General features: G+C 31.9%; 1 protein-coding gene across 1 annotated transcript; it reads right to left on the reverse strand.

The window, feature by feature from the left end:
- Nucleotides 1-5,870: 5,870 nt before the first annotated feature.
- LOC128388915 (uncharacterized) lies at nucleotides 5,871-7,978 on the reverse strand. Its single transcript, XM_053348386.1, has 3 exons — nucleotides 7,656-7,978; nucleotides 6,356-6,758; nucleotides 5,871-6,263 (listed from the first exon to the last, which is right to left on the reverse strand). The coding sequence occupies exons 1-3, from the start codon at nucleotides 7,976-7,978 to the stop codon at nucleotides 5,871-5,873; spliced, it is 1,119 nt and encodes a 372-aa protein (XP_053204361.1).
- Between the last annotated feature and the right edge of the window lie 5,467 nt (nucleotides 7,979-13,445).

Below are 13,445 nucleotides of genomic sequence, written 5' to 3' on the forward strand. Positions count from 1 at the left end.
TGAACAATATGAGCATGAGGAAATCTGGCAATCATTCAACTGTACGAAACTGTTGGATTTACATGACATTTATCTCAAGGTTGATGTGTTGTTGTTAGCTGCTGTTTTGAAAACTTTCGTTCGACAAGTATCGAGAATTTCAATATTGATCCACTCCATCACTACTCAGCTCCTGGATTAACATGGGCAGCTGCATTGAAGGTTACGAGAATCGAGCTACAACTTTTCACTGACATTGAAATGCTTTTGATGATTGAGAAAGGTATCAGAGGTGGACTAACTATGGTATCGAATCGCCATATTATTCCAAATAATCCAGCTTGTTCAGATTATCAAGCGGATCGTACAGAGTTATATACTTTACCTTGATGTTAACAACTTATATGGATATGCAATGTCTGAGCGGTTGCCAGTAGATGGTTTTGAATGGTGTACAATAGATGATAACTTTTGACTCACGTTCTCTCTTGTTCTGATGATTCAGATGTAGGCTTCATTCTTGAAGTTGATCTAAGTTATCCGATGATCTACATGACGAACACAATGATTTTCCTATGGCTCCACAAAATGCTTATCCATCCAGAGATATACAGTCCCTATCAGAAGGATCTTCTTGAGGTTCTAACTGAGTCAGGCTATCAAATGTTTCAACTACAAAATTGGTTACAACATTTTACACAAAGAGAAATTACGTTATTCATTATCGTACACTCAAATTTTACGTTCAAAATGGGCTGAAGGTTGAAAAAGTTCATCGTGGTGTCAAGTTCAATCAAAGACCTTGGTTATATGAGTATGTAGACTTTGTACTCAAAACGAACTGCATCCACAACTGATTTTCAAAAGATTTTTGAAGTTAATGGTCAATTCTCTTTATGGAAAAACCATCGAAGACAAGAGGAAACATATCAATGTTGAACTAGCTCTGAATGATATTCACGCAGCTAGAGCATTGAGAAAAATCATTCACAAAGATTTTGATACTGGAGGATGATAAAGTCATTTTGAGATGAAAAACTAAAAGTAAAGATGGATAAACCTATTGCTGTTGGTTTCACGGTTTTGGAATTAGCAAAGCTAAAATGTATCAGCTCCACTATGAAACTTTCAAGCAGCATTATGGACCAAATATCGAACTCATTTACACGGATACCGATAGTCTTATTTATCACATCAAAACACAAGATTTAGTTGACGATCTCAAGGGTTCGCATCGATAATGGACTTTTCTAACTACCCCACTGATCATAGACTGTATTCTTCTATTAATAAGAAAAAAATCGGGTATCTCAAAGATGAATGTCCAGCTGATCCTATAACTGAATTTGTTGGATTACGTCCGAAGCTTTATGCCTTAAAAACCAGTAACAGTATTACGAAGAAAGCTAAAGGTGTTCCTCGTTCAGTTTTGTCTCATAAAATAGATTTCGACGCATATACAAACTCACTCTACTCAAGTCTGATACACTGTCATAGCTTCATTAGAATCAACTCTCGTGAACACAATATTCAAATGATTAAACAAAAGAAAATCTGTATAACACCATTTGAAGATAAACGATACTTGATAGATAATACCAAATCATATGCATATGGACACTACAGAATTTCAAATTAAACTTTTTATTTTTTCATAAACAATTTTTTCATTTTTGACATGATTACATTTGCTGAAAATTTTATAAAACTTGATAATTTGTTTGCATTAAACATGAATAAAATACAAAACCAGCCACATGCTATCGAGCTATTTCCTTGAAACTTGTTTGTATTCATATAAACGTACTTAGAGTTTTTCTCCAAGAATGTCAACAGATTTCCTTTAGGGGCTCTTCCAAATGAATCGAAATAATGACCGATGTTTTTTTCATCAATATACACTGCTACTCAGTGACTTCCTGGCTTGTGACTTTCATCCAAATTGACAACAATCCCAACAGGTTTTGTAATTGCTAAAGGTAACTTATCAATCGAATAGACCCCTTTAAACCAACTTAGTTTACAACAAATGTCATTTATCATTATAGTTGTTAATGTAGTGATATTTATTTAGAGAATTGGGATTTGGACAATTGAATGTTGATTTAGTTGATTTAGTTGATTTAGTTGATTTAAATAACTTTATTATCATTTTACTTTTAATACATTTGACTTGAGGTTTTGTTTAAGAGAGGTGAGAGAAAAGGGTTTAGGAGAAGATAGAGAAAGGAACTAAGGTAGATCTCGACACTGAGATCCTTCCTTAGTTGAGTTGATAGAGAGAAGGAAAAGTTGGAAAAAGGTGAATCTCAACACTGAGATTCTTCCTTTCATTGGAAGGGTTGAGAGGAGACTGAGGATGATTCTTCTTTCTCTCTGGGTTTTAATTTATACCTGAGAGAGAAAGAAGAGAAAGAGAATGAAAAGAAAGAGAAAAAGAAAGAGAGATGCAAATCTTTACTCCTTGATCTTTTACTTATTTTTCTTTATATTATCTAAATTTTTGATCTTAATTCTATTAGTTATTTCTTTGTAAAATTAATCTAAATTAACTATAATTAACCCTTTATTTTTCCTAATTAATACATAAGATTATAGATTAATTAAAGTTGTTAATCAATTGATAATACTAATTCTATTTCTTTATCTAAATGTCAATTATTTTATGACACGTCCCCACCGCTATCGAGAACAGTCCCTTGTTCTCAATTTCTTTCTTTTCTTACCGAAAAGGGGTTAGATTTGTTTTTGGATTGAATAATTATTGATTAGTTAAGATTATTGAAAGGTTGTAGTGAATTGATATCGGATGAACGTCGATGATCAATTGTGTTTTGCTTAGTATTTTGGTTGAGTGATCTCGGATGAACGTCAAGGATCCTCGTTGATTACTTTGTATTGCTATTTGGTAATTTTGTTTGTTATTTTGGTTATAAGGGAATCTCTAAATTAAATCACTACTAAAAAATTCGAAGGGATGATGTTTAAACTTTTCGTTCCGTTGTCCAATTTTTTTTACCGTTAGATTTCAATGAGACTGATCGATATTTGGAATATTTCTCTATCGGGTCAGTTTGTTTTTCAGGGTAATGGAAAATGACTTCTTTTGATCGTAATCCCAATTGACTGGTGAAGAAACTTTGCGAAATCGGTTCTTTTCATGATGTCTCTTTGTTTTCTTACGTTTTCTCGCTCTTTGGGTTAGACGATTTTTGTTTGGTTTTTCGTTGATAATTCTCTTACGTTTAGTTAAATTCTGTTTAAAATTCAATTGTTTCCTTTGAGGTGGTTTTGTTATCTTGGGTGGTTCGTTGTTGATTCTTATTTTCTTAGTTTGACAGTCGATACTGATTTTAGCTTTTGAAAGAATGTCGTTACCAATGATGAACTTATTAGATTTAAGGTTTTCCATGATCAAGATGTCGTTTTCAATCGATAATGCTGATTGACCATCGTTAATTTTAAGGCTTGCTTGAGATTGGCCAATGATTTTGATTGGTTTTTCGTTAACATCGTATAATTCAGGTCCTTTGTAAGGTTCAATTGGCAGTTGTAATTCTTTTGCTAAAGGTAGAGTCAAAACTGATACACCAGAACCAGTATCTATTATTGCTTCAATTTTGTTTTCATCAATCTTTATTGGATGTTTGATTAATTGAATGGTGTTTTGAGGTGAAATTAAATTTATTTCAGGAGGTGAATTCGGATTATCGTTTTCTTCTAAGGTAATAGGACCGACATAAGTTTTAAAGGGCTCTTGGTTAGAGAAACTTGTGTGGGGTTTTGAGCTGCCAATCAATTTTTCGTCTTGATTTGCGTCGTTAGTATTTAAGTGTGTGTGTTGGGTAAAATTGGTTGAATTGGTTGTAGATTAGCAAAGTTTTGTGTTGGGATAAATGGTTGTAAATAAGAGACACGATTGTAATCCATCTGTAATTTTTCGGACAATATTCTTCTGTGTGATTTTGGTCTCTGCAGTAATTGAGTTAGTTTGGGTTTTGCTCTGAAAGATAGCTTATCTTATTTGTTAAATGATTGATTGTTTTCTGTAGCTTATGTACTGTTTCTAATATATTTGATTTATCAATCGGAGAAGGTTGATTGAATTGGTTATTTGGTAAAGTTAACCTGGCTACTAGCTCTTTCGGCTATTCTGCTAGCAGAAATATAATCATTGATTGTTTGTGGATTTTGAATTGCGATACCGTACTGAATTTGAGGAAGAAGTTTATCTCTAATCATTCCTATTATCATTGATTCGGGCATTTTGTCATCTATTTTTAAACAGAGATCTATCAGTTCGTAGATGAAATTGGAAGAAGGCTGGCCTGGCTGTTGTCTAAAGCTACTTAAACGAGTGGAGAGTTTAATTCTGTAATCTGGTGGACATAAGTTTTGAATAAGTCTAGTCTTAAGTTTCTGATAGTTATTAGGTTTTTCTGAAGAAGCAAAGGGTCCTGAAATAAACTGGTACCATCTTTTGGCACTCTGAGTTAAATAAAAGGGTAGGAATCTGAACATATCGTTTTCGTCCCAATTTAAAAGTTTCGCGTTAAATTCAAAGTTACTAATCCATTCAACAATGTCTTCTTGATCATTTTCACCACTGAATGGATTGATTGTTGTAGGAACGTTGGGAAAGTTATTTGGGTAATTGACAGAATTGACAAAAACATTAGGATAGTCAGAGTCCGACATAATTGGAATGGAATCAGAGTCTCAACACTGAGACATATGATGAAAAAAGGAAATTGAGAGGAAGTTGAATTAATCAGTCTCGACACTGAGACATATGATTTGAAAAAGTGGATTGAAACAATTGAAGTTTTATTAGGAGTTAGAGATTGGTAGAAATTAACCGAAAGCTTACCAATATTTGAGACAGAATTTTATTGAAAAATGAGTTATAACGAAACGAAAAGAGTACCATCACTAGCCCTTCCTCATCGTGGGCTCCATTTGTAGTGATATTTATTTAGAGAATTGGGATTTGGACAATTGAATGTTGATTTAGTTGATTTAGTTGATTTAGTTGATTTAAATAACTTTATTATCATTTTACTTTTAATACATTTGACTTGAGGTTTTGTTTAAGAGAGGTGAGAGAAAAGGGTTTAGGAGAAGATAGAGAAAGGAACTAAGGTAGATCTCGACACTGAGATCCTTCCTTAGTTGAGTTGATAGAGAGAAGGAAAAGTTGGAAAAAAGGTGAATCTCAACACTGAGATTCTTCCTTTCATTGGAAGGGTTGAGAGGAGACTGAGGATGATTCTTCTTTCTCTCTGGGTTTTAATTTATACCTGAGAGAGAAAGAAGAGAAAGAGAATGAAAAGAAAGAGAAAAAGAAAGAGAGATGCAAATCTTTACTCCTTGATCTTTTACTTATTTTTCTTTATATTATCTAAATTTTTGATCTTAATTCTATTAGTTATTTCTTTGTAAAATTAATCTAAATTAACTATAATTAACCCTTTATTTTTCCTAATTAATACATAAGATTATAGATTAATTAAAGTTGTTAATCAATTGATAATACTAATTCTATTTCTTTATCTAAATGTCAATTATTTTATGACAGTTAACATATTTATTAGTAATCTAACGAGATTATTCGATCCTTATCAATTGTTATGAGATTATCAAACTGTGCAAACACGACCACTTTTAATGATCTTTTTAATTGTGAATTGAATTTAAGATCACATCTTATAGTACCTCTTTAATCAGAGAGTGTTCATTTTCTGCTCCTATAGATCCATCCGGAGAAAGATCGAATCCAAACAATGTTGTATGTTTCTTATATTCATCAGTCAACATGTAATTGTGGTACTCGTCCTGGCCAAGACATCGGTATAGGTTTACAAACTCTCATGTAAAGTCCATCTTTGAAATTAGGTGTATGGAATACTTGGTATTGTCATTCCATCAACATTCAATGCAATGTAATTGAGACCAAAATCATTGAATGAGAATGGATCTTCATTTAAATCTCCGGAATGAGCGGTTTCTTTTGTAATTCCCATAAAAATCCTTCGTGGTAATATTCCAGAATACATATTATCAATTGATGCAATCATTTGACCAGCCGGTATTGAAAAGTTTCGTGTGTCATTACGTGTAATAAAATATTTAGCAGGACCCTTTTCAAGGGCTAAGATGATACTTTTAGAGGCTTCAGCAAATAGCTTCACACGTTTTATATGTAGTGCTAATCTTTCAAACTTAATTTGATAAGTATCTTTATCGACACTATCATACTTGATCAGTGGAAACTGTCTGAACTTCTAGTGAATCGAAAATTAGTGGAATATTATTTATCAGTAGTTTATCTTGCTCACAAATAGGTAAATGTAATCGAAATAAAGATCGAATGAACCATTTTCAACACTGTCTCATGCGTTTCACCACCGGCGTCACATGGGTTATGTTGTCTGAATAATAGGTCTTCAATATATGACTGGTAATGATACATATTATTAGCTTGTATAGTGTTAACTGAGCCAATAAATAGATCAATTTGTTCGAATAAAGAATTACCGAAGTTAGTAACGGGCATTATTTTACTAGTTTCTGGTATATTTGAACCATTTTGAGTTTGTACACGTATAGTTAGACTCAACATTGACGCAGCCATATCAGTAAAATCTTCACTCGAAGGAACAACAATTTCATAACATTTCGATGAATCTAAACTAGAGTTAGGTCGATATTCGACTTCATAACTTGATTCTATCACTGTTTGAGTTGGTGGTATAGAGAAAATCTGTAACTCAGACTTGCTAGATGGCAATGAAGATTCATAAATATTCCATTATGAAAAGATATCTCTATGTCTATTTTTTCTTTTCTGATTTTTAGCTATTGATTTTTAGCGGAAGTAGTATATTTACGTTTTCTTATACCATTTCCATATTGATCTATCAGTTTCTATTTCACCTAAACCTTCTTTGGCTGCTGTTTTCAAACCATGTTTAGCTTGAGTCTTAGCACTTGAAAAGTTTATTAGCTAAAATATCTGAACCAACATTTATTCCTGTTTTAATAAATGTTTTCCTAAAATTTCAAGATTGATACCGAAACGTTTCAATGTTGAGCCTAACCCATAACCACGTTGGTATGGATTACCTGAATAAACAGAAATATCATTGAAACCACTTCCGGATTGATTAAGAAAATAATTTGTGAAATCACTATCACACGCACAGTAAACTTTTCGATTCATCTTTTTTGTTTCTTATCTTTTTTATTAATAGTTTTACTTTTATATACAATATCTTTTATAAAATGTAAACTAATAAAGACTCTCCCATTCGTAAATTTTATTTGTGAGCCGTTTTCATCACAAAGTAACACATTTATCTCATCAATTCTATTGATACGAACTGGATAATAAAAGGTTTCATGAATGTTATGTTGGCCATTTTCGACTCTAAATTCAGCGGAAGAACTCTCAACAGTCTGGCGAAATGATCACCTACAAAGTGTTCACTTATAAGATCTGTATAAATGAAAGAAGATGAGACTTTATTCCGGTTTTGGGTTTTTGGCGAGTATTGATGCGTGATTTTCTGAACAATATTTCACAATGTTTCATGTAACCATCATATGTCCATCCTAGCGTTTCTAAAATTCCGAATCAACAAAATAAGGTAGTATCTTATCACCTCGATGCCAACCTGCTTTTATCTCTATAGAACCATTTTGTAGAAGAATCAGGTGGATAATCAGCATTTATTACAGAAACAGATGATTTGAAGACATCATTTATACATTTTAATATTTTGTTGATGTCATCACTTTCAAAGTAAGTGAACTCAAATTTTCCCAATCGATATGTTCCACCATAGAAAAGGCTGAACTTCACAGTTTTAGTATTGATTTCATATGTTGTTGGATAAAATATTTCTTGTATTCCAACTTTCCATTTTCCTTCAAGATTTATTGGACATGATAAATTATTAGTAAATTTGGACAATGTATTATCTGGATGAATATCCATGCTTGCGTTTGAAACTAAATCAATACAAAATTCATCCGGCATCTTCAGTCCAGCTATTGAATTTAGCAGGGTAACCTAACCATTTAACAAAGTATTCAGGTTTTCCATTAGCACTCAATCTTGTTTTTAAAATTTTCTCGATCTTATATGTACTTGGTTCCGACACTTTGAAAATTTCATCTTGATAAAATACAGAAGTTATAGGCTCTCCCGACCAATCATTCAATCTGTAAATATAACCTTGAGGTGTCTTCTTAACTTTACGAATCTTGAATAACTCCTTTGTAAAACTTTCAGTTGCCTCTTTTTCAAATATTCCTTTATCACGTGATATTCGGACAAAGTCATTAACTTTATATGGTACTTGTTTAGTTCTAAGAACTTTTTGACCATCAAGTATATTTTTGATTACTAATCTTTCATTGTTACGGCCCTGGTTTGGACTCATCTTTATAGTTCTATGATATGATAGGTTATATCCATCTATTATTTCACTAAGTACATCGTAATATTTGTTTGTATTTTTAGCAAACATATATCTATGTAATCTGGATCGTAATGTTCGATTAAATCTCTCAACAATCGCACATTTAATTAAACCATCCGTTGCTACAAAGTGATTAATATCATTTTGTTTAAAAAAATTTAATACTTGTTTATTAAGGAACTCTTTCCTTGATCTGTTTGGATTTTCTTGGGCTTATGACCTGAACTGAAGATCTGTTTGAATGCTTCAATAACTGATAAGGCATCTTTATTCTTTAACAATATTCCAAAAGCATATCTGAGAGACAGTCAATAGTGACCAAAATATAACGATAGTTATTGTTTTCATTTTAATCCAACTCATATCAAGTAAATCAGCTACTGTTCATCATCAACATAATCCACTAAAATTGGAAGTCTCAAAATTTTTCTTTGCCGTTCTAAATAAATTATATGTATCTTCATCTGAAAGCCAAGACTGAACATCTCGATATTTGATTTTACTGTCTTTTAACCTAGCGGTATTGTATAACCGTTTGATCCCACCGTAAGAACCAGTGGATCTTGTATCATAATAAATATCTTTCAGTATTTCACTAATGATTGCCATGATCTCAATGATGCGCCTTCAATATTACTTGATCCATGTGATGTTGATGGTGAAGTGGATTCCATTTCAGCTCTGATTTTCTTATTCAAAATATAATTTTTTATTGGTCTGTCTTCCATTACACAAATTTCAGTAAATAATCCATTCCATTTGGTTTCTTACCAACAATGTCCTCTGAGGATAAGTATTTAACAATGTCGTTTACATTACTGCCTTTTATATATCCTGCACCTTTCCTTACACGTCCATTTTTATCAATAAGACCAGGAATACCAAGTAGAACCGTTTTGAGTGAGGTTGATTTATCCACAGGAGTTGATGGACCTGGTTTAACGCTGTTGATTAGTCTAGAGAAAAAACTTTCATTTCGAGATGGCTCACTCTCAACTTTGCTATTATTCGCTTCATTTTCAGTATAATCAAAAATATTACTTTCATCATATTCAATATTTTCAGCAACATCCTCACCATCATAAATATTACTAACATTATTGTTATTATTGGAAATTAATCTCTCATTAGGAGTCTCTTCTGATGTAAATTTTTTCGCTATTGCGTCAATCAAGGTTTTGACAGTTTCAGGAGATGGTTCAGATCTTCCAATTTTTCTAGCTAAATTATCGTTGTGAAATTTAACTTTTGTTTCAACCGGTAAGTTTTTGTTGAAGAGTTGTTTAGTTTTACTGGGTCTGATACAATTTCTTTTGTATTTATCTTCAGAAACAAGATACATACGAGTTAATGAATTCATTATTATCCAATATTATCGGTGGTGACCTTAGCTAAAATACTAAGCGGGAACTAAAAGGCTGATAGAAAACTCCGTGTTGGTTGACTATCTTTTACGATCATTGACTTTAGTTGCTTTACCTAGCTTACGTACTTGATTCTTATATAGTTTCAGCTTATTTTACACTTCAAGTTAATTGGTATAATTCCTTTCAGAATATTCCGTGCGATATCAGAAATAACTGTGTAAATACTATTTGGTACTGATGAAAATTTGTTTTCACCCGCTGATTTAGCTTTAGCTAATTTCTTTAAACAAGAGTAGCATTCAACTGCTTTTTTAACGCTCATTTTTATAGATTTGGATAACATGTTATTTTCCTTAATTCTTATATAATGTATGTTGTGATGTATTCTTCTTCATTTAAAACATTAGTCATAAATCTAGTTTCAACTGGAGTTTCCGGTCTCAAATCAATGAATAAGTATGTGAATGGGTTTTTTGTTGCGTCTTCGAATATAGCCTGTAATTTGTTCATTTTTCGTGGTAACATTTGTCTAGCTATATTAGTTATTATTGATTGATCTCTTGGATTCTTGAATAAAACTATGTATTGTGAATTTAAAGATATATTTCGACTTTCTTTTCCTTTACAGAAAAAGTTCTGCATTATCAAGATAATAGATAAATTTCTATGATGGGATCCCTTAGTAAATAATTCACTTATAACTTTTGAGTTTGTTGACTCAGCCATTAAGTCGTCTATGATAATCCATTCTGGTATTATTCCATCGAACTTATCAATGATATTTTCTGGTAAGCCTTGAATAAAATTAACATTTGACATTGATGTGAATACATCTTGGTATTCGCCATAAAAATATGTGATACGTTCTGGTGGAGGAGAACTCATTTTATTTGCTGATTCGATAAGTTTTCGTAACCATTCTGTTTTTCCACATCCAGTTGGACCCGCGACTAACATTGTGAAAGGATGATGTAAATAAACGCGATAGGTTTGCATCTTGTGAGAGAATTTTATTATATTATCAATCAATCATCGTTTCTTATACAATTTGATACTTAATTAATTTCTTTATTTATGTAAAGAAAAAGCGTGAGTGAGTTGAAAAGAACTGGGTCATCTTTCTTGAATTTAACTAATGCGTCAAAATCAACTGATCGCTCCAATAATTCTTGAGGTGTAACAAGTTCTAACTTGGTGAGAAATACTTTAGGATAAAATCCATCATAAGTTGAAGTTAATTTGTTATCAGCTGTTGACCAATCCCCAAGTTTCATCATCTTTTCATCAAGATAGGTTGATATTATATAAGCGTCCATCAATTGATTTAATGGTAGATCATCAGTTCCAACTAGCATCAAGATGAGTTTTTCCAAGTCACGTATAATTTTCATAACGGCAGTTGTAATTATAACCTTTCTATCAAATTGTTGGATACTTATACCGTCTCGAGAATCAAGTGAGATAGTTACATAATGACTACTTCGTTCCAATGGACTTTCATTCTTAAGAAACAGCTTTATGAACTCCAATAAAAATGTAATCTCCTCAGAAGAAAGGGAAACACCTAGTTTAGTTGGTAATCCTGCAGCATTATAAGTTCGAATATCCAAACGACGAAGCTTTTCTCCATCTTTAAATCCATAGCTTACCGATACATGAATGTACTCATGAACGAATAATTTAGTTGAGGTCCAGGTCATAACGGAAAAGGCCATTTTATATGATTAAATTGAACACGAGATTTTTAATTCAAACAATATAAAACACGCTATACTAATAATGATGTGACGTTTTTTTAATTTTGTTTTCTTTATTTATACCATTGAATGATGTTTAGAGGTGTTTAGACTTCCTAACAAAGATAAAACCGGTTTGTCCTAGAGGTGACAGTAGTTAAATTGATTAAAACCTGTTTGTCTTGGAGATGGTAATGTATTTTAAATGTATTGAATTAAAACAGGTTTGAGGTGGATTAGAAATGACAGTGTTATTTCTAAGACATTTACTGCATGAGTTTTACTGGGTTGAGGTGGATTAGAAATGACAATGTTATTTCTGAGCCAATTTGTATGCGCCGTTTTTGAATGGGGTGGAGTGGAAGTGGTGGACATTTCTGGACATGGGGTGAAATGACAGTGGAGTAGAAATGACAGTGAGTAGAAATGACAGTGGAGTGGAAGTGGCATGTAAAAAAATTATGGTGGGTCCGGGGGTGGACATTTATTGCTACTGATGTTGTTTGTATCGCTGTTGTTGTTGTCTAGTTCAATTGGTACGATATTAGAAGAGTTGTTATTATTCGCGCATTTTGCACAAAATAATTCATTAGTGTCATTATCGAAAAATTGAGCGATACACTTGCTACATTTGGAGCATGGTTGATCATCAGTCTCCGAACTGAGAATCACAACGCAACATCTTTTCGATGGTAAAAGCGTTCGATAAAAACTAAGTAAATGAGCCTCACAAAAATCTTTTTCATAACAAAAACAATGAAAAATGGTTTGCTTGTCATAAACGGAATCATCTTCACATCTTTTCTTGTCGATAGTTTTGAGATAATCAGTTTTTACGAGTTCATATTTACACAATATGAACAGGAATGATATATTGAGCGCTCTAAATGGGCTGTATGGTGTGACTTTGATCGTGACCACAATCCAATTGATTATCATATCCAGTTATTTACTCAATCCCTGTAGATCAAACAAAAACTCGAACATTCAAGTAAAAGGTTAGTAAATAATAGTCAAGAATGCTATACTCTCTTCTTCCGTAATCAAGAGAGAAATGATCAAAAGAGTCATAAGCATAAATATTGAAAGCTAATTATCACGATTACATGAGCTTTGAAAATTACTATCGAAATATTGTTTGGAAATTGTTTAAAGTAACTGTTGAGAGGTTTAAATTGGCACCACTACTTATCAATTGATCATTTGATGTAAATTTTTCTGTTGAAAAATCAATTGACCTTCACGATGAATGTTTTTCTTTAGTTACTTTTTATCTTTTTTCTTACCTTAATTTGTTTTTATGTTTTATGTTATCTGTTTTTTTTCCAATAAAAAAACACTTGAAAAATTTAGCTTATGAAAAGTTTATATAAAATTAATTCATTAATTAACTAATGATAACTAATAAGTAATAGCAATCAACTGAACCTGTTCGTTTTTCAAAAGACCAGTAAATTCTGTAATTTATTTCGTTGAAAAATCAATAGACTATCACGATGAATGTTTTTGAATTACTTTTCATCTTTTTTTCTAATTTTGATTAGTTTTTTAATTACATTTCTCCTTTACCCTTTTCCCATGTAATTTTATTTCTTTCTTTCTATTCTCTCTTTTGCAATTCAATTTTCCTCTGTATGTTAAGTGATAATCGGCGAAGTAATAGTAAATCTCTTGAGTAACATGATGTCTGGTAATATTTGACTAAGCCTCAATTAGTTTTACATTATCTAAATATTTATTGAGCAGATTAAAAATCTTTCAGGATTATAAATTCAGGATTTGTCGAAATCTGGTAAATTTTTAGAGTAAAGTGATAATATATCAAATAAATAGTCTCCAACTGTAGATTAACCACTATTCCTTTATGAGTGGTCATT

The sequence above is a fragment of the Panonychus citri genome, unplaced genomic scaffold (assembly GCF_014898815.1).
Source record: "Panonychus citri isolate SS breed McGregor unplaced genomic scaffold, ASM1489881v1 Contig00006, whole genome shotgun sequence".
Taxonomy (NCBI): Eukaryota; Metazoa; Arthropoda; class Arachnida; order Trombidiformes; family Tetranychidae; genus Panonychus; species Panonychus citri.

Excerpts from the sequence above, each read along its gene's own strand:
- LOC128388915 (XM_053348386.1), bottom strand. The coding sequence starts at position 7,978 with ATGGATATTCATCCAGATAATACATTGTCCAAATTTACTAATAATTTA. Across the intron at positions 6,759-7,655 it reads TTCTATAGAGATAAAAGCAG|CAAGTCTGAGTTACAGATTT; the intron begins GTTGGCATCGAG and ends ATTGCCATCTAG. Across the intron at positions 6,264-6,355 it reads ATGAGACAGTGTTGAAAATG|AAGTTCAGACAGTTTCCACT; the intron begins GTTCATTCGATC and ends TCGATTCACTAG.